The sequence below is a fragment of the Bactrocera tryoni genome, chromosome 2, assembly GCF_016617805.1.
Source record: "Bactrocera tryoni isolate S06 chromosome 2, CSIRO_BtryS06_freeze2, whole genome shotgun sequence".
NCBI lineage: Eukaryota > Metazoa > Arthropoda > Insecta > Diptera > Tephritidae > Bactrocera > Bactrocera tryoni.
The window spans coordinates 20,291,070-20,313,332 of record NC_052500.1 but is presented as its reverse complement, the minus strand read 5'-3'; the positions used below and the strand labels follow the sequence as shown (position 1 = coordinate 20,313,332).

At 36.3% G+C, this 22,263-nt stretch overlaps 1 protein-coding gene and 1 long non-coding RNA gene across 2 annotated transcripts in view; one reads left to right on the top strand and one right to left on the bottom strand.

Annotated features, from left to right (window-relative positions):
- LOC120769024 overlaps positions 1 to 22,263 on the top strand; it is a 124,728-nt gene that overhangs the window by 89,299 nt on the left and 13,166 nt on the right. The window lies entirely within an intron of this gene.
- On the bottom strand, positions 13,412 to 14,324 carry LOC120769023 (cytochrome b5 domain-containing protein 1). The gene is made up of 3 exons (XM_040095865.1): positions 14,088 to 14,324; positions 13,661 to 14,026; positions 13,412 to 13,593 (listed from the first exon to the last, which is right to left on the bottom strand). The coding sequence occupies exons 1-3, from the start codon at positions 14,211 to 14,213 to the stop codon at positions 13,462 to 13,464; spliced, it is 624 nt and encodes a 207-aa protein (XP_039951799.1). The 5' UTR covers positions 14,214 to 14,324; the 3' UTR covers positions 13,412 to 13,461.

The window sequence follows — 22,263 nt, the reverse complement described above, 5'->3', positions numbered from 1 at the left end:
AAATTATATAGTAAGTCTATACAGTTGTAGATATGTATTTATTTGCTTGCGACGCATTTCTGAATGAGGTTATGTGCAACTTTCTGTCTGTCTGTGCGCCTGACAAAGTTTTCATGTATATTTTTTCTGCTTCAGGGTTTTTTGTTGTTTTTTTTCTTCTAATATTTGTACTCATTTTAATCGCCTGTGAAATCAAATGCGTTTTGTCTGTGCCACTGTGTCTTCCGTCAATGCTTGTACGATTTTACTTGTTCTGCCGTCTTATCTTTTTTCCCAATGTCGATTTGGTTGGGGATGTGGTTTCTGAATACTTAATTTCATGTCTCTTCAAGGCATTTGAAGTGTCTTCATGTCTTTCAATGTCTTCTAGCGTATGCTCTGTTATGTTGTGGTATTGCGGATTTTTTGTTGTTGTCGGCATAAATTGAGTTTTAATATATCGTAAATTCTGTTGAAGCGCCACACTCGACGAAAGCACTCGTCTGAAAGTGTCTCAAGTCTGTAGGACATGCTTCAGTAAATTTGTGGCATTTCATTTGTTAACGAAAGGCTTCAAATTGGAAGTACGTTTTTGTATTAGCGATAATTAGTTAATGACAATTAATTGTATTATTATGACTACGGTGAACTAATTTTGTTCGTGGAACGGATTTCAATATTGAGTTTTTAGCAGTTGAAATTTTGATTTAGTTTACTAACAGTTTAAGACCTTGATCAGCATGACGAGCTGAGTCGATTTAGCAATGTCCATATGTCTGTCTGTCTGTTCGTTTGTTCGTATATCTGTTCATACGCCATCGGCCACCTAGTTTTTGAGATATTGATTTGAAATTTTGTAAACGTCCTTTTTACAAAAGAAGAAGCTGCTTATCTGTCGTAATCGCCAATATCGGACCATTATAGCATTTAGCTGTTATGTAGACAGACAGACGAGGATTGCACCGCGACCTTAGGTATATTGTGCTCTCCCCTAAATCACAAAGACTCACCCAGTCCCAGCAACTTGATAAAGTCCAATATATGTACTGCTGGGTGTTAGCGAAGCAATGTGATCCCTAATTGAAAACATGGATCCAAGGCCTTTCAATTTGCGTCTGCAGACTGCTATGTAGTCAGAGTTCAGTGAAGGGTTCAGGTTCTACCATGTTAATGAATGCTACGGAAGGGGGCGAGCTTATCGGGCAGTGCATTCACGGCCATACCTTTGTGATGGGGCACCTAGATGAGGTGCACTTGGTTACGTTCCGATAGACTTTTCGGCCGTTTTCTGCACTCCTGCACCAGTAGCGATTTGATCTCATAGGCAGAGATTACTTTAAGAGTCGCTTGTCTATCGCTATGTATCTCTACGCACCGACTTATGGTAAAGACTTCTCCCTGAAAAATGCTCGAAAAACTACCCATAGGAAAAGTGAGTTTGGTGCGTGGTCCTGCTACTTCTACACTAATTTATTCCGACGTTTTCGAGCTGTCAGTGTACCACTTGATTATACTATTCCTAAGCAGTAGCTCGAGAGTGGAATCATTCCATTCCGCCTTCCAAGTAAGCGTAATCTTGAACTTCTTGGTGAAGTTTACCCTTTTAGAGATGCTGCCCCTTGGGAGAAGAGCCAATGGTATTACACCACTTAACTCTTTCATCCGCTGTCACGAGATTACCTTACCTCTCTCGCTCTCTCTGCTGTCAATTGTAGCAGTGTGTGTTTTGGCTACCTGACCGATTAGTAGATGAAGTGGTGTGCCATACAAACAGAACGAGTGCTGAACTAGGACATCAATAAATATAAGAGTTTAACTGTTTAGCAAAAAAGACCGATTCTATACTAGTTGAAGAGGGCGAGTCTTGAGAGTGCGTTAGTCACTTTTAATGATTTCTGAAACTTTTTGAAGAAAGTTGGATTAAAATCATCAAAAGTTCGTTCTTAATTCGTATTCGCTCAAAGATCATTTTCTTAGACGTGAAAATGGGTATTTTTGCAGTCTATAATCCTTTAGAAAAACAGTTAAGAATTCAGAAATTTAAATAGTTTAAAACCTCGTATTCATTTCCAATAATTTTCAAAGAAGGAGCCACATAAAACTTCGACATTAGTAAATTAGTCATTAAAATTAGAGTAGAACTTAATCATTAAGAAAATTAATTAGGAAATCTTACTCTTAATCTTTAAAGGATACTATTTGGAAATGAGAAATTCTTTTGAATTTTTTTTCGCCAAAATATTCCATCGAGAAGGTCCATAAATCTCTCGGTCACCTATAGAACTAAAATGTACATATACTAAGGTCTTTGCTTATGAGTATAAGAACATCAAGAAGCATACAGAAAATATAATTCTTAAATAATTAAATGGCGTAAAGCTAGGCAACTTTGAACAATCCCCTTACTCGAATATCCCCTTAGAGATACTTTTTTCAATAGCCCTTTTTGACAGATCACACGTGAGTCGTGTCAAGCAGTCATGCTATTTTGTTCAGTGTTGTTCATCTTTATTACGAAAATTCACGTTCTGCAAAAGAAATGTTTCGTGCGCCTCGCTCAATTTATGGTCAACATAATCGGCTTACTGAGCGACCTATTCGCAACACCATCACCCATCTTGATATCCAGTATTCATTACTGGATAGTATTCGACCGCATAGATCATGTCCAGCACGCAGTGAAGAAAATATAGCAGTCGTAGCGGAGAGTGTACACGAAGACCGTGGAGAGCCGATTCGGCGCGGTTGCAGCAACTCGGACTGATGCATGGAACGATTTGGCGCATTTTACGTCGAGATCTTAAATTGAAAGTGTACAAAACACAGCTTGTGGAAGAACTTAAGTCGCTCGACCTTTCCAAGCCACATAGCTTCGCTCTATGGGCTCTTGAACAGTTTCAAAAAGATCCGAAGTTTTCTACCCAAATTTTTTTTAGAGACGAAGCCGATATTTGGCTCAGAAAAAACAACGTTTTGGTGTGGTTTGTGGGCGAGTGGAATCATCGGTCCGAATTTCTTCAAAAAATTACGCCAGTGGGAACGTAACCGTCAATGGCGACCGTTATCGCGCCATAATAATCGACTATTTGATGCCTGAAATTGAAGCTTGTGATCTCGGCGACGTTTGCTTTCAACAAGATTTCGCCACTTCCCACACATCGCATCAATCAATGAATTTATTGAGAAAACACTTCGGTGAGTAGATATTTAACGTTTTGGGTCAGTCGATTGGCCACCAAGTTAGACTTTTTCCTGTGGAGATATGTAATGTCAAAAGTTTATTTGTACAATCCCGCCTCGATTAAGGCCTTGGAGCAAAACATCACGCGTGTCATTCGTCAATTGCCAGTCGAAATGCTCGAACGAGTCAACGAAAGTTGGACTCAACGAATGGACCATCTACGGTGACGTACATAATGGGTAGTCAAAAAGGTCTTGCGGTATTTTTATTGATTTTTTTTCTATTGAAATTGAAACGAATTTTTATGAATTATGTAGCTGTGTCAATATTTGAAAGATGCAATCTTCATATATAAATGCCAAAGAATGTTCTTTCAAATAATACTAAACATTCCCAATAAATTCAAAGTTTCTGTGTTTTAGATACCACCTTTAGATACATCAATACGTGTGCAGTGGCCTTTATACGTGTACAGCTTTGTTGGAGGCATTCTAGTATATTCATATTAACTCGACTGCAGCATAAATCTTCAGTTTTAGTATATTAGGAGCTGTGCTTAAAATAGTAGTATCAATTTCATATTTTTATGTTGGAAGTATATCCTACATTGTCCAGGTACTTTTGACCTCGAAATCCATACCATTTCCGATAAACATAATTTGTCTACATAACATAGCCGGTTAAAAAAGTACATTAGTCTCGGACTTAGAACCAAAGAGTTACATTTGGAAATTAGAAATGCAGCTAATTTTCATAATTCATAATTTTCTAATAGATTTTTAGATTTTTCCAAATAGATTATTACATTTTCGGGGCGCAGCTTATTGAAACCTCAATTGACAGCTGTCAGCTTGACAGTTTCGGTTTCCATGACAGCTCGTTTCGCATATAATTAGTGCTGTGTGAAAATTTGTTACTACAAAACTCCATTTCCCTACTGCTCACTCAATGAACTCGGTAATTCCTTTATTATTGAAGAAGCTATTTAAAATGCAAGTGCTTAACCAGTAAGTGCCGTTTGTTTTTGCACCAAACGCATTACAAACACCACACACTAACGCTGTGATGGCTTGTGATAAACCAACGATTAAGTGTTTGGAAAATTCTGCGGCCGGACACATTTAATATAAATGCAAACTTTGTTGACATTAAAGCATACACATAAATACATATATCAAATACATATACATACACATATATACATACATATATATATATATATATATACAACGCTCATTACATTGTAGTTTATGCTGTGCCTACAACAACATAGTGTGTGCTTCTTGTCGTTCTATGCGCTGCATGCAAATCACTTCTGATTTATTGGTTGTGGTAGCACTTCCTAATTTGGTTCCGTTAAAGATAAATAAGTATCAGTAAATACGAACTTTTTATATACATATATAATATATTCAGTAAGTATGCGCCTGGCTTATTAATAAAGTCTTAGTTATATTTTATATTGCTGCTTGGGAAGGCGCGTGGTGAGTTCCATACTTGAAGAATCGTGTAAATTTCACAGCAAACCATTTGCGCATTAGGGTGGGTGACAATTATATTTTTGGTGAAATATTTGAACTGAGCTAACGATGTTTGGTATCATTGTTAGAAAATTCAGTCTCCATGGCGAATCCTCTGCAAATTGGTTAATGCTGATCGACTTCCCAGGAGTCCGAAATATGGTTGTCTGCAGTACAAGATTCTAGCAGAAGAAAATTTATGAAGCTACTTAGCTGTTTCCGAATCGAAAAGTTCAAAATCAGTTCGTTCATGTGGAGGCGTCTCCAGCGTCCTTGACGTGTGTTCGCTCCGAGAACCTAACATCAACCCGTTCCGCTAACTTTTTATAGAAAAGATACGCGCCCGCCTCTATACCACAAAGCAAGCCCGTAAACGTCGAGGAGATACGATCACAACCGGCAGCTAAACATTTTATTACTCGACTTGTACTCCTGCTTTCTGAGAGCACTCATCAGGAAATCGGTATGAGAGAACTGTAGGACGACATTTCAAGCTGCAGGCGAAACCATTGAATAGCTTGAGAAACTGGCCAACAGCGGTAATGTTCGAAACTTCTACAAAAAGATGCGGCAACTAACGGAAGGTTTCAAGCATACTTTAATAGGGAGGTGATCTAATGGCTGCAGTTTAGAGCATATTGAAGTTATGGAGGTAAAACTTCTTCAGCCTGCTGAAAGGCAGTGAATCCGGTTTCCCAATCGATGACGACGAATTAAGTGCTCCATTGCCCGACTATGATGAGGTTCGAATAGCAATTACTCGCCTGAAGAAAAACAAAGCGGCAAAAGTCCATGGATTACTGGCCGAGCTACTCAAACACGGCGACGAAGAACTGACAAGGTGCATGCGTTGGCTTCTTTGAAAGTTATGTGCGGATTAAAACATGTCCGAAGATTAGAACCTAAGTGCGCTCTGCCCAATGCACTAAAAGGAGGAGCCCACAATCTATGCCAATTACCGTAGTGTGCGAAAGACTGAAGCCCACCGTCAATAAACTGATTGGATCTTATCAGTGTGGCTTTAGCCCTTGGAAATCGAATCTATAGTCCATATTTTAACAACGCAACGCCAAAGAAAGAAAAGATCCGTGAAAAGAAGTTCGACAAAGATCACCTCTTCTTCGATTTTAAAGTCGCTTTCGACTGCACGAAAAAGAACGGGCTTAGGAGTGTTCGTGAGAAAGGTTTTGCGGAAGATTTATGACCTTTTCCGCATTGGCAATGGCGAATACCACAGTCGATGGAACGATGAGCTGTACGAAATATACGGCGACATTGACATTGTTCGGCAAAACAAGACACATTGAATAGGTCATGTTGTCCGGAAGGAAGAGAACACTCTAGCTTTGAAAGTTTATGATTCAGTATCCGTCGGTGCAAGCAGTGGATGAGGAAGAGAAGTAACGAATTGCGCTGTTCTTCTCTGCAGAAGCATCAATTCCGCAGATCCTCTCTCGCAAGTTTAGTTCTAAGCTTTTGTATTTTTGGCCACGTTTTTCAGTCTGTATTTTTGGATCCGTAAATATAAATTTTATAGAACGGACTTCTGAGTTAAATATTATTGAGCGAGTCAACTTTCTAAATCCCTCTAGTTTTTCTCCATCCTTCCCTTTTTCTAGTTTTGTTTCCATACTTTTTTTCTTTCTCTATTCTCCTTTTTTCTTTCTATTCCAGTTTTTCTCTCTCCATTTCTCTTCCCTTTTTCGTAAAACTCACTGTCTTGACGTACCCTACTCAGTTTGAGCGTATTTGTTATTATTAGAAAATGTATTTTTATTGCATTTATTGTTGTAATTTATTTTATAGCCAGGCGCTACTTAATAAGGAAAATTTAAAATGAAAAGTAATTTGACCCTTTTGCATCGAACAGCGCCGCCGACCACCTAGTCTCCAAGAGACTGTCGCTAACATAACATAACTGACGCAGACACATGCGTATACTTTGTCTTCTGCGATTATTATGGCCCGGAAGTTCAAGTTATGCGCTGACTGACCATATTTATACCCAGCGAGTACTTTGTTGCTGCTATGTATTTATTTATTTATGTTTGTGTATATATTTTGCTGGTTGTCACTGTATACACTTGCCGCAGTGTCTTTTGTAGGTGCGCCCGCTGCCAATTATGGCTTACGTGGCCTGGTCAAACCATAAAAAAATAACCAAACAATTCGAAAGCCACTTCCTTTCCGAGCGAAATGCCACATTAATTGACCTGCTTTGGTATGTTTTTTGTGTGTTTGTATATGTGTTTGTTTTCTTTTTAATATTTTATCATAAATTTCAAACATTTTATTTGTGCTTTTACTGAAGCTTTTATGTTAATTTTACAGTTGAGTGATTTAGAAGTAAACAATATTCTGAATGCAAATTTTTAAATTCAAAAAATTCACAGCATAAATTTAAAAATATTTAACATTTTTTTTTTTTGTTTCATATCGTCACCTAAAATGCAAAATAACGTAACATCACTTCTCATAAGTTTATAAGCGAAGGAAAAAGGGTGTAATAGAAACCACTCAAATTGAAAAAAAAAAATTTTTGAGTTTTGGTTATAAAGTGGTTATATATTGGTTATCTATATATCTGACAACGATTTTCGATTTTTGTTTTATGATAAATTTTAGTTTTGGTTACAAATTGGTTAAAATGGTTATATATTGGTTATAATATCTGAAAGCGATTTTCGCTTTTTTATACTCTCGCAACAAAGTTGCTAAGGAGAGTTTTATAGTTTTGTTCACATAACGGTTGTTTGTAAGTCCTAAAACTAAAAGAGTCAGATATAGGGTTATATATACCAAAGTGATCAGGGTGACGAGTTCAGTTGAAATCCGGACGTCTGTCTGTCCGTCCGTCCGTCCGTGCAAGCTGTAACTTGAGTAAAAATTGAGATATCATGATGAAACTTGGTACACGTATTTCTTGGCTTCATAAGAAGGTTAAGTTCGAAGATGGGCAAAATCGGCCCACTGCCACGCCCACAAAATGGCGAAAACCAAAAACATATAAAGTGTCATAACTAAACCATAAATAAAGATATCAAAGTGAAATTTGGCACAAAGGATCGCATTAGGGAGGGGCATATTTGGACGTAATTTTTTTGGAAAAGTGGGCGTGGCCCCGCCCCCTTCTAAGTTTTTTGTACATATCTCGGAAACTACTATAGCTGTATCAACCAAACTCTACAGAGTCGTTTCCTTCAGGTATTTCCATATACAGTTCAAAAATGGACGAAATCGGATAATAACCTCGCCCACCTCCCATACAAAGGTTATGTTGAAAATCACTAAAAGTGCGATAACGGACTAACAAAAAACGTCAGAAACACTAAATTTTACGGAAAAAATGACAGAAGGAAGCTGCACCCAGGCTTTTTTTTAAAAATTGAAAATGGGCGTGGCGTCGCCCACTTATGGACCAAAAACCATATCTCGGGAACTACTCTACCGATTCCAATGAAATTCGGTATATTATATTTTCTAAACACCCTGATGACATGTACAAAATATGGGTGAAATCGCTATTTTGAGTTCCATCTGATGCCTTCTCTGTATAACATATACATTAGGAACCAATGATGATAGCGGAATAAAACTTTACACAAATACGGTATTTGAAAAATATGTAAATGACGAATAATGTAATCTCGATTATCACTTTATCGTGCGAGAGTATAAAATGTTCGGTGACACCCGAACTTATATACTGGTTATATATTGGTTATAATAGTTTTTTTGGGATTTCCGATTTTTGTTTCATTATACGATTTGATTTTATGATAAATTTTGGTTTTGGTTATAAACTGGTTATATATTGGTCGTAATATCTGATGGCGATTTTTGCTTTTTTTATGATACGATTTGATTTTTTGATAAATTTGAGTTTTGTTTGTAAATTGGTTAAAATGGTTATAAATTGGTTATAATATCTGACTGCGATTTTCGATTTTTTTGTGATGATACGTTGTTTTGCATTTTAGATGACTTTTAAATTCTTTTTTTACATATATTTTTATTTTTTATAGTTTATTTATTTAATTTTTTCATCTTTCTGTTTCTGGCATAATTTTTTAAGAACTAACTATTTGGCTTTGTTAAAAAGAATTCTCAGCAATAAATTTTAAGACATTTAGTAATTGTTTTTTTTTTGTTTTTTTGTTTTTTTTTTTATTGTATATTATTTATTATGCCAACCCAGCGGACATCATTAAGGAATTTTAATTTCTATTTACATATAAACGAAATCAAAATGTAAATCTCTTTACTAAAATCCGCATATAAATTAAGTAAATATCCAGCTCGCATTGTGGCTGAAGAAATTTACTACTCACCGTCTGTATGTCCTCGGCTCAGTGCCGCTGTTGTGAACGCATTCCATTCTAGACGCCCGCTGTCGCTAGAATGCTTCACATCCGTTTGTTGTTGTTTGGGAAAATCTCACAACAAAAATTTGCGAGAATTCTAACTACAACACTTGCTACGCACGCCCCACCCGACCCCTAACACCCTTCATTATAGCTCTTTGACATGTACAAATTCGCATTTCTAAAGCGAAGTCACATTTCTAAAGCTTGCGTGCAAAAGGAAAAATAGGAAAAAAATATTCTCGGCGCCTTACATAGAAATGCAAAAATGTAGGCAAAATAATCGCATGTCGAACACGACTTAGAAAATGACTTTCTCAGCAAACATTTGTTATTTGGCGCTGTGAAAACAATTATCACACACACACACACGCACGTAGCTGCACATGCGCACTCACATATTGCGCGCCTTGTCCATAGGCAATTATTAGACAAGCACATTTCGAGCTCGTAAACAAGACTAATGTGTATGCAGCGCAACGAATGCCTTTCCTTTAGAAACCGAAGACTTAAGACACAAACTTGTTCGCGCTTTTGCCATTTTCATTTGGTGGGTTGTGCTTCTCGCAAATTACCAACTCCCATTTGCATGTTTGCTACAATTTTTCTTTTTGTATTTTCTCTATCGTAGTTGTTTTTGTTTCTATTTGTAGTTATTTTTTACCAACTTTTATTGTCACACCACAATTTACTTTGAATAGGGCGCTTGAGAATGTTTTGGTACTATTTTTTTCTGTATTCTACATTTTTGTTTTGCATGTCAATTGATGGCAATCGCTTGTCAACGCTATGATCATTTAGGTGGAAATGTCGGAGGGTGTTTTTTGTATTCTAAATATCTGAAATTCTGAAAGCTGAGTTGTGTTGACCTCGATTTCGCAAAGTTGGGTTAATCAAGCAGGAAATATTGAGATGATTATGCATAAATTTATTTATATGAGTTGGTTGGTGGTTGAAACTCTACTTTTCCCATTTTTCTAAGGTGGGGTCTTAAGGGTAGTAAACTGTGCTGATCCTTAAATTATTACAAAGTTCACTTTTGTCAAGAAGTGGAAGCTTTTTGGATTGTCCACCATCAAGTCTACCCAAAAGTAGCTTTATGGTATGTTGCTAGTGTACCAAGTCCTGAGGTGGTTCTCAAGGTTTCATTGCTTTACACTGTCTTTGAAAGAGGTGTATAGTGAATGCCGGAGGTTATACCTTTTTCTGGTATTATATTAACTTCTTTTCATTTCATGCAGGTATTGGAAGTGGTTATAAACATGATCCAGACAGGTTAAGTTCGCAAAATTCTTGAAATAATCCAAAAATTTATCTCTCAACTTTCGTTTTTACTGAATTGATGGTTTTGTTCTCAAAGTTAGACACAGAAGATGTTAGAGACGAAAAGTTCTCGACCTATCATAGTAAAATACATTTTTTTGGCAAAATTTGTTTTTTTTTTTCAATTCAACATAGTTCCCTTCAAGGGTAATACACTGATTATTGCGGCTTTTCAATACCTTTTTGCAGTTCGATTTGTGATTTGCTTCATAATATGCCTCATTTTCAGAGATTGCCTTTTCATTCCATGAAAATTTCTTCCCAGCGAGATTCTTTCAAGATATGTGAATAGGAAATAGTCGTTGGGTGCCAGATCGGTAGAATATGGTGGTTTCGGCAGCAAGTTGAAGTCCAATTCATCAATTGTTGCCATCGTTTTGACACGGTGCATTATCTTGGTGAAATAGTACTTTCTTTTTCTTCAAATCCGTCCATTTTTCGGCGATTTTGTCCTTTAAACTGTCCAATAACGCTATGTAATAATCGCTATTCATGGTCCTTCCTTTTTCAAGGTAGTCAATAAATGTTGATTCATACACATCCCAAAATAAAGATGCCAAAATCTTGCCAGCTGACTGTTGCGTTTTTCCATGCTTTGAAGCGGGTTCAACGTGTGCAGTACACTCGGATGACTCTCGATTGTACTTAGGAATGAAATGATGGAGCCCGTGTTTTATCCATTGGGTCTTACTATGGTTGAACGTCTGCTCCGAATCATCAACTTCTCGTTGTTTTTGGCCAAAAGTGAGTTCGCTCGGTTGGTTGTAGCTCTTCACTGATCCTTAAATTATTACGAAGTGCCCTTTAGTCAAGAAGTGGAAGCTTTTTGGATTGTCCACCATTAAGACTACCCAAAAGTAGCTTTATGGTATGTTGCTAGTGTTCCAAGTCCTGAGGTGGTTCTCAAGGTTTCATTGCTTTACACTGTCTTTGAAGGAGGTGTATAGTGAATTCCGGAGGTTATACCTTTTTTTGGTATTATATTAACTTCTTTTCATTTCATGCTGGTATTGGTAGTGGTTATAAACATGATCCAGACAGGTTTAGTTCTCAAAATTCTTGAAATAATCCAAAAATTTATCTCTCAACTTTCGTTTTTACTGAGTGAATGGTTTTGTTCTCAAGGTTGGACACAGAAGATGTTAGAGACGAAAAGTTCTCGACCTATCATAGTAAAATACATTTTTTGGCAAAATTCTTTTTTTAATTTAATTCAACTTAGTTCCCTTCAAGAGTAAACATACCAACTGATTATTGTGACCTCTGAATTTTTGGTACCTTTTCTGAACTTCGGACTGATTTGTCTTTTGCTTCAAAAGTATGCCTCAGTTCAGATATCACCTCTTCATTCGACGAACATTTCTTATCAGTGAGCATTCTATCAAGATACTTATGTGAATAGGAAATAGTCGTTGGGTGCCAGATCTGTAGAATACGGTGGATTCGGAATCAATTAGAGCCCTTTTCATGGATTTTGCCATCGTTTCCACTGACTTGTGACACTTTTTCTCCAAGTCCGGCAATTTTTCGGCGAGTTTTTCCTTTAAACCGTCCAACCCAACGCTATGTAATAGTTGCTGTTGAAGGCTTAGTCTTTTTTTTTATCTAAGTAGTCCGCCACCTTATTCTATTCTCCAAAATAAAGAAACCATAATCTTACCAGGCTGGTTTTGCGTTTTTCCGAGCTTTGAAATGATAGAGCTTCATCGTGTTCGTTGTTGAAAATCTCAAAACACTGCTCCGAATCATCACCTCAGTCAAAGGCTAAGAGTTCGCTCGGTTGTAACTAAATATGGACATGCAAAAACCCTAACTCCGATTTACAAAATACCTGTATAATGTTTATCGTCCCTGTTATTAATTGACCTTTATAGAGGTTAATAGCACTGCTCGCGAAGTGAAAAGGCTTGAGGTCAATGACCTTTAGTGAGGTGATCCGTTTTTTTTTACCTTTAGCGAAGTAAGCAACCCTAAGGGCCAATGACCCCTTTTTTTACCTTTAACAAAGACAATAACCCTTAGAAAGTGAAGCTTTGGGGTTGTAATCGATAATTTCATTCAGATGTGTTTGAAGCTAATCAGATGTGATGTTAGTTTAAAAGACCTCTTTATGACTCAACACTGTAAACTAGTGAGGTTAGGAACTAAACAGTGGGCATATTAGAGAAAACTTAGAAGGTTGAAAGTAGGATTAAGATCTACTATTCGATTCGGATTCCTGTCAATTGTACTTCGTATTGAAATGATGAAGCCGTGTCAACGTGCAGTTAAGTGTTAGGGTCGCCTGCTATTTTGAACAACTTCACCTTAAGGTCCTCGAAACAGGGTCATTTATTTTCTGGACTTTTTTTGTGCGTCCACTGCGTTCACTGACTTCGGTGCTAATTTCACCACGTCTAAACTTACTAATCATAGATTATTGATTTCCTGCGGCAGTGTCCGAAAACTCTCCATCGAGTCAAATTTTGCTTCAACTGTTTTTTCCCTTCAAAAAGCAATATTTTCTCGACACGCTAAATTCCTTTTTATCCATTTTTTTCACAATAGCAAAAGTTGCTTCACTCAAAATGATATAATTGATTGATCTGAGAGCTGTCAAATTTATACACGCGCTTTCGCAGTCTGAGAGGAAATAAGATGGTAAAGGTAAAATTCTAATTCCATGCCAAAATAGTGAGGAATCTTTTTAGAAGTGACTGTATTAAGGTGGTTTTCGATACATTTACTCCCATTTAATAATTCTTTAAACTCGTCCAGACATAATTTATTAGAATTGTGGTGACCTAATGGCTTTATTAAACAAATGAAAGTGAAAATATGAGTTTTGTAAGAGATTAAATTTTGATCAGAAAAATTAATTTATCAGTTCTTCTAGATTCTTTTGGAGGTATCAAGAAGCCAAGTTGAATTTTACTCGAACCCTATGTGACAAAGCTTGGCCCTGGCAGCTTTAAAATGAATAAGTTATCTTACAAAGAGCAAAACTATTGAATTTTATTAGTATTTATTAATATTTTCACAAAATTTTTAATATTTACGACCAATCTTAATTCCAAATTAAAAGTTACCTTTCAAACAAAATTTAACATAATTTTCAAGCAATAGTCACATCATTGGTGTAGTACAACCAAATCGATGGAGGCGGCAAGTCATAGCGACATTCTTCCTCAATCAGACCGTTTTCATCCAGAGTGCCTTTCAGATTTAACTTACCACCGCATTGACCCTACATATACATACATACATATAAATGAGTTCGGAGAGAAATAAATTCTCAAGACAATAATCCTTACCCGATTTGAGAACTTTCGCCACGCATAGCTGCCCGCATGATGATTATATAACTGCTTGTATTTGTGTTTTATATCATAAATGCTATCCTCATCGCAGACCTTCATCAGCTGTGTGGTGCCGGTGAGCGTGTTGATTATGCGCACGCGCCGATCACGCCTCGTCAGGCGCCCGATATGATACATGGGGTCTTGACTCCACATTTTGCCACTTGTCTTGCACATTTCACTGAGCGCGGTTTCTAGTATTGGCGGGAATAGCAAACGTGGTCGTCCCGTTACAGGCGATGTTTCGGTTTTCGGCATGAATGACTCCTCGAAGAAATGCGAGATATCTTTGCCGCCAAAGGCGAGCAGATACTCTAGGTTCTTGAAAGTGGAAGATTGTTCACTTTACTTACAATATTTGTAACTTCTTCGCACAACTTACGCTATTCCAGTGATCGTAGCGGTCTCTTAAAAGTGGCGTCAAATCGAGCACATTCCCATGTATGACAACCCAGAAATCATCCTTTTTATTGTGTAAGGCCACCTCGTCGTATAAATAGTAGCGCATTCTGGTTTGTTCAGAAATGTGCGAGTATGTTTACTAAAATATAAGCAGCAGCGTTTAAAAACACGATTTGATATCAAAATTTTTTGTGAAATTTTGTCTTTGCTATTCCGATTTTTGAAAGTTTTCGAAAAGAAAAAAATAATAATAATAAAATTCAACGGTACAGTGGTGTTTGTGTATGATATTTTGGTGTAATAAAATTCATATACCTTGTTGCTTCTGATATCAGAAACATGTGAGATTATTAGTGCCTTTTTTCTTGATAATTATGTGATTTTGTGATAAAAATGGACATGCAAAAGCTCTGACCACGATTTACCAAATACAATGTTTATCGTTGCTTTTTTGGTTGTAACAGAATACGGTTCTTTGATCCCTATTATTAACTGACATTTAAAAAGGTCTATGAGACTGCCCGAGATCAATGGCTCTTTTGTTTACCTCTAGCAAAGTCAAAAACCTTTGGTGAGGTGATCCTTTTGTTTACCTTTAGCGAAGCTGCCTTTACAGAAGTCAATGACACTTCCCGGGATCAACGGCGATTTTGTTTACATCTAAGCTCAATAAATCTTATTTTTACCTTTAGCGAAATCAAAAACCTTGACGTCAATGACCTTTGCTGAGGTGATCCTTTTGTTTACCTTTAGCAAATTTATCAACTCTAAGGGCCCCTTTACTTACTTTAGCAAGAACAACAACCCTTAGCAAGAACAACAACCCTTAGCAAGAACAATAACCCTTTGCAAGTGCCTCTTTAGGGCTGTCGAATAGTAGAGCAAATCATTCTAGAGGACAATTTTTTTCCCAGCCTACCTGAGCTCGCAATTCATTCTTCTCTAGAATATGGTTTTTTTTAACATTTACATACATAATTTCTGGTTGATTTCTAAGAAGAAGAGTTTAATTTTCTTTTGTCTAAGTACACTTACGTCAGAAGTAAATGATTTTCCCACTAACCAACTAGTTTGATTATACGAATTAATGCTTAGTGCCACCATGAAAATCGGCCATTGAAGTCATTGATCTTTGGTGAGATGATCCTTTTGCTTACCTTTAGTGAAGTTAGTAATCTTACGGGTCAACAGTTCCTTTGGCTACGTTTAGCAAGGATAAAACCCCTTAGCAAAAGCCGCTTTAGCGTTGTTGACTTCGCTAAGGGATTTATTATTCAGCTCTATAATTTCATTCAAATGTAACTCCTTTAACTCCTTTTGATTTAATTTGAAAAACTTTCATTTTTTTAATAAAAAATTATACCGAAAGTCTTAATTAATTGAGTTTTCTTTCAAATTTTTCATAATGGGTTGTTAAAAAACCTTGCGGTATTTTTATTGTTTTTTTTTTTTTATTGAAATTGAAATAAATTTTTGATGACTCATGCCCAGCTCTTGACCGATGCCACGGCTGCTGCTTTGCCGATCTCTTTCGACCAATTCCGCGATTTTATCGCAATTTTCGACGACAGGCCTTCCGGAGCGTGGCGCATCTTCAACCACCTCTACACCAGAACGAAAACGTTGAAACCATCGTTGTGCGGTAGAAATGGTAACTGTATTGGGTCCATAAACTGCACAAATTTTATTGGCGGCTTGAGATGCGTTTTTGCCTTTATCGTAGTAGTACTGTAAAATATGCCGTATTTTCTCTTTATTTTGCTCCATGTTTGCGACGCTATAACTCACGAAGGACTTAAAAGAAACGACAATCAATCAAGCACGTGTTAGCGCGTGAAATGAGCTTTCCAAAAAGGTATAGCATGACCCGATGCGACGAATAAAACTAGAACTACGCGCTTTCAGCGCCAACTAGCGAAAATACCGCAAGACTTTTTTGACAACCATATATAATATCGTTTCATCGGTAGGGTACAAAAGTAATATGATATTTCTAATCTCTTACAAATTATTGTATGAGGGGTAAAAAGAGGAGACTGTCAATAACAATGAATATAGTTTTCAACAAAATTTATAAAACAAGCATTTTTATATTAGAAACAGAGTGTGGTAGCCCCTTTTCATACTTCTTTAAAAATCAATAACCATTTCTATTAGGTAAGATATTTTTTCTCTAAGCGATAAGATAAACAATGCAATGCAATAACCCTTAAGAAACCTAGGCAATAAATACCATAATATTCCATATTTTATGACAACTCTTTTGAGGACAACGAACTCCACACTTCCCAGTCGATAATTTGATTTGCAAATGTTAACAAATACAAATGCATTTTCTACAACTCATTCACTACCCGTTGGCATTGTTATTGTTGTAGTCATTGGCTGTTTTAGCGAAACAAATATTCACACGAGGCTTTTATAGGTAAATAGCAATAAAATTCGAAATGTTGAGCGCAGCCAACGGCAACACACACACACTGGCACCTGCATAGCGATTCATACACGTAAATAGATATGTATACAAAGGTAGCAAAATAACAACAACAAAAATGTAAACAAAGGCAGCGTAAAACGCAATGTCTGCCTAGGCTGGGCGCTCCTTGTCAGCATGTTCTAAGCAAATCAAAAGACTCAGGACCGCAACTTGCGCGAACGCAACCGCGAAACGAGTTTAAATAGGTTTGCTTTGTAGTTGATTTTGTTGTTATTGTTTTGTTTCCTTGTTGAAATTGTATTGAATTTCATTGCTTTTGACTGCGCTGCGCGGCTGCTCTGTGGAGGGCGTAGTGAATTTCGCACGCTTTTGTTGCCTTCAAATATAGATGTGCTTACGCTCCTAATCATACATATAGGTATATAGAATGAAGTATAGCTGAATATATACGCACATAAATTCTGCTGTTTGTTTACTTATCCTTTCCCACAGCCCAGTGGACTTTCATAGGGAATAAAATTAGTGCCGCAAATGGTTATCTTTCGAATTCAAGAAGTATAGTTGATATATAAAAAATAAGACCAAAGAGTAGAAAAGCAAGTGCAGGAAATCAAGCTCTATCACTTCTAAATACATTACTAAACAATTTTTTTGGATAAATTTCACAATGTGTTCTTTAATACTATATACCATATATAGTATATCATGAGGGCAGTCCGATGACTAATTAGACGATTACTGTCCAAGTTTTAGTCGAATCAACTAAGTAGTCTTCCTTTGATCACAATCCAATTCGCAGATGTTAGAAAAATGTAAAAAAGTTAATATTGATCGGTGTTTCGATTCTTAGTTTTGGAAGGAAAAGCTCACGAGATAAGCTACTTTAGCTTCGGTATCACAAAAATGGGAACGAGAGTTTCGCTTTCTTCGCGAGTTCTTCCACTCTATAGCTGGGCTTCACTGGAGCTTGAATAGTGTTGGATTACCATTAGTTATTGTGTTGTCATAAGATCCTTTGACTCAAAGCTGATCAATAGAGGTCTAGTGAGCTCATCGGACAGAGTAAAGTTAGTCTTTTCCTCTTTGTAGACTCTAACTGGTCTTACCCTAGCTAGTACCACGTGAGCTCACACTTTAAGACACCCCGGTGAGCTAGAGGGAACAGAAATAAAGATTTATAAGATCGGATCATAGGAGTTCAATTCTATGGCTTCACAACGGACTGTGTATATTAAGTAATCAAAGTGTGCTCCTCATCTTGGGGATCATTCGTTAGACTTAAACTAATAGAAATCGCGTCTTAAAAGTGCTTGAATGTTTTAGATGATGACTCTTCTCCTTTGTTAGTGATGGAAAAGATTTTATTTAATTAATTTTAACGTGATCGCAAGATAATATCCGCAGTATTCTCCATTGAACCCCGTGCAACTTAATGCTTAAGAATCTCATATTAAAAACTGTTTATAAAATTCTTTAATTAGTCAATAACAGAGTCTTTACAAGTATACGTCGAGCGATATACTGGTAATTGACTCAATTAAGTCACTGTTTGAAACAACTATTCGATTTGAATAAAAAGTCCCATATTCTATTTTCAAAATCGAAATATATCACAATAAGCTCTTAATGTAGTTAATTAGTAAATTGTTCACATATACATACATATGCCCATATGAAGAATTGCTAATTGACTGAATTAAGTTAACATAAGTTCATCATAAATATGTTCAATCAAAAAATATTCCCATCAGCTCTTAATGTAGTCAATTAGTAAATTGTCCAGACATAATAACACATGAGGAATTGCTAATTGACTCAATTAAGTCAATATAAGTTCGTCTAAAATACGCTGAGTGAAAAAAAATTCTAAGCTTCTCTTAATGTAGTCAATTAGTAATCTGTTCTCATATGAATAATTGCTAATTGACTCAATTAAATCAATCTAAGTTCGTTTAACGAATGTTGAATCAAAAAATGTCACAATCAGCCTTTAATTAAGTCAGTTTATAAATTATTCACACATACTTTTGTACACATAAAAAATTGCTAATTGACTCAATTTAGTCAGCCTAAGTACGTCTAAAATATATTGAATCAAAAAACATCCCAATCAGCCCTTAATATAGTCAATTCATAAATTGTTCACACATTTTTACACACGAATAATTGCTAAGTGAGTCAATTAAGTCAATCTAAGTTCGTCTAAAATATGTTGAATAAATAAATATCCTAACCAGCCCTTAATTTAGTCAATTAATAAATTGTTTACACATATTTACCACATCTACCACATATTTTAACACTCCGCAGCTTCTACTGGGCCAAACGTGTATTCAGGTGCCTGCCAAAATGCGTAAAAATCAAAACAATTGCTGTCTTACACTTTTTTCTATTAACTGAAGGATATTTTTTTTATTTTCCTTTCTTTGCTGCCTTCACTTTGCAACGCACGAATATTTAAACGCGAATTTCACAACAGACCGGTTATATTTCCCAGCTACCGGGCAACCAAACGCAGCGCTCAACTCCAGCCAAAGCTAGAATAGACTTTGCCTTCGTTCTGCGGAGATTAGTCATGTTCGATCATGTTCAACGATGAGTCATAGCACCTGTGTGGGTTGAGTATATATGTACATACATATGTGTGGTTGTAGCTATGAAGATTTATTTGTATGTAAAATTAATCCGGTAGGTTGCAGCTCCTCTTTTTTATACTCTCTTTACATTTTCGTTACCTTTTCCCGTTGCTTGTGCTGTCTAAGCGCATGCGTAGAATTATTATTTTTTACTTGGTTGTTGTTATACCCTGAACAGGGTAGTTTTAGTATGCCAGGCCGCGAGAAGTTACAGAATAAACGGCGGAGAGACTATATAGTAATTATGTATGTATACAAATGATAAGCGTGATGAGCTGAGCCGTTTAGTCATGTCTGTCTGTATATATGAGAACCAGTTCATCAATTTTTCAGAAGCCGGTCTCGAATTTTACATACGTACATCTTTTTCTCTCCAAGAAGCTGTTAATTAGTCGGAACCGATGATAAAGATCGACGATGAAATATACTTAGCTGCCATACCACTGAACCATCGGAATGAAGTCCTTGTATTGGAAACTTTTTTATTTGTCAAGATATCTTCACGAAATTCGGCATGGACTATTTTCTGAGGCAAGTGTATAATATTCGAAGAAATCATTTAGATTGGACGACTTTAGCTTATAGCTGTCATATGAATGGATCAATCAGAATCAAGTCCTTGTATGGAAAACTTTTTCATTTGACAAGCTATCTTCACAAAATTCGGTGTAAATTATTTTCTGGGTCAAGGATTCAATATTCCAAGAAATTGTAGAGATCGGACCACTTTAGCTTATAGCTGTCATATGAACTGATCGCTCAAAGTCAATTCCTTGTATAAAAAACTTTTTTATTTGACAATATATCTTCACGAAATTCGGTATGCACTAATTTCTGAGGCAAGAGCACAATGTTCAAAGAATTCGTTCAGATCGGTTAACTATAGCATATAGCTGCCATATGAAGTGACAGATCAAAATGCACCTATGTAGGGTATTACTGACTTCAATGTCCTTGATTGTTGCTGCTCTGCTTTCCCATGCTGATTGATTAATATGCCACACATAAATACTTGTATGTATACAAATGTATTTGTTTTCGATTTCAAGTGCTTAACCGTCGCGAGATTCCCATCGATGATTTGAATGTGTAGCAGTTCCCTTTTAATATGCTTCGCATGTCTGGTTTTTGCGTAGGATTTTGAGGCCATTTAGCGCTGTTTGGGGAGGTTTTTACATGTATTTATGTATGTATGTGTATTTATCTTCATTTCTTCGCATCGGTTTGTCATTTTGCGCGCGGTTGCCTTTGATTTTATGCACCGATCTTTCTCGAGCTCATAAAAATTCATTAATATTCGCAGATTTCTTTACAAAAAGTTGAAATGGCAGCCAATCTTCGTCAATGAAATCTCATTACAATATTTGTATTCTACCTGACAATTCTGTAACCAGTACTTGGTATTCATTTTAAGGCAATATGTATATGAAAGTATATGTATGCGGCTGTGTACTGTTTGTAAGCTTGTATGTGTAAATCTGCTTGTTGCTAGCAAGGCCATTGTATTTGCGCGGAAGGTGTGTAATAACGATATTGAATTTATAATAAATCCGCATTTACATAAATATAGCTTATGCAGTTACGAATACAATAAAATTATATCTGTGAGTGTGAGTATGTCTGTGTGCCTTTCAATTGTTTGCAGTACACATTACTCACCAATTTTTTTGTTGGCTTTCCTTTGCTTCCCATTAAGAAAGATATACAAAAGTAATTAAATATAGCGTATGGGTGCATGTCTGTGTATGTTTGTATATATGTATGTATGTGTGTTTGTATTCAGCAACGGATATCGTTAATCAGTGACAATTAAAATAATTCGCCATGCTCGCACAAATCTCCATTGATTTTAATGTGCTATTGTTTTCGGTGGAAATGTCTGTCTGCCTTTTATATGTGTATTTGTATGTATGTGTGTGTGAGTTTGTATGCACTTTGCATTTTATCAACTGATTATAATTATTTTTGCCCGTTTTTCCTTTTGCATATTGATGTTTGTATGCATCCATGCTTTTTTTGCATACAACTTTGTTGCTGTTGCTTTGGTTATTGTTTGTGCTTTACAGCATTGCCAATCAACTTGATTTGCGTTAATTAAATAATTAACTGCTCGCGCGTATAAAAAACTAATAACAGCCATAAAAGACTCACGTCAATTAAAGGGCGTCGGCGTCGCTATATACTCTTGCATGCATATGTATGTATGTTTGTTTATATTTTTGCTCGCTGCTTCTTATTTGGATTCACACTTAACCGGTTTTTAATTAATTTGCATTTAATATGCACTATATTTAATGATTTTTGTCAGCGGCATGCAATTGGTTATCAACTACACTTTACAAGTATATGTAAGTTTGTATACAAGCAAGTATCTTTACATACATATCTGCGAATTATAAAAGTTGCTTGTGGCATAACTTTTCTAATGAAAAATGCAATCAAATCGCGATTCACTTATTTGTAGCAAATATATTTATAGTAAGATAGCAGAATTGACAAATTAAATAAGCGGAGGTGTTATGTGTTTGCGTTGTAAGTGTTAAAAAATGCTGAAAATTTTGTGATTGCCGAGTAGATATTCGTTATTTGACAAACTAGTGGTTCAAATGTAATTTAATGTCAAGCTTTATCTTTATTAAAAAGATAAGGATTTGCCATTAAGTGACTGCCGCTGCTGACTCTAATAAATCCCATCCCCTTGAGCGACTAATTTTCGGTAAACTTTTGCGGTAATTTAAGGGCGTATGTCTGCAATGACGTGTTTCCCAGTAGTCAATCGTCTCGGGCTTACCTGCGTACATAAGCGACTTCATGTAACTCTAAAAAAAACGGTCCATGTCGAACGTTTTTGGAGGCCACGCTACAGGCAAATGACGCGAGAATACGCTCATCAAAAGTTCCCTTCAATAAAATGATTGTTTTGCTGGTTGTATGCCATGTAGCGCCATCATATGAGCATTAAAGGTCGTTCATTTCAACATACTCCAATTCAGGCGCGAAAAAATCATTAATTATGGTTCTATAGCGTTTTATATTGACTGTAGCAATATGGCCGGTTTTTTGTTTTTAGGAAATACAAACCA

Bases quoted from the DNA above. Each gene is read 5' to 3' on its own strand.
- LOC120769023 (XM_040095865.1), bottom strand. From the start codon at position 14,213: ATGCGCTACTATTTATACGACGAGGTGGCCTTACACAATAAAAAGGAT. The intron at 14,027-14,087 runs GTAAGTTGTGCG...TCCACTTTCAAG, and splicing joins GCTACGATCACTGGAATAGC to AACCTAGAGTATCTGCTCGC. The intron at 13,594-13,660 runs GTAAGGATTATT...ATGTATATGTAG, and splicing joins GGCGAAAGTTCTCAAATCGG to GGTCAATGCGGTGGTAAGTT.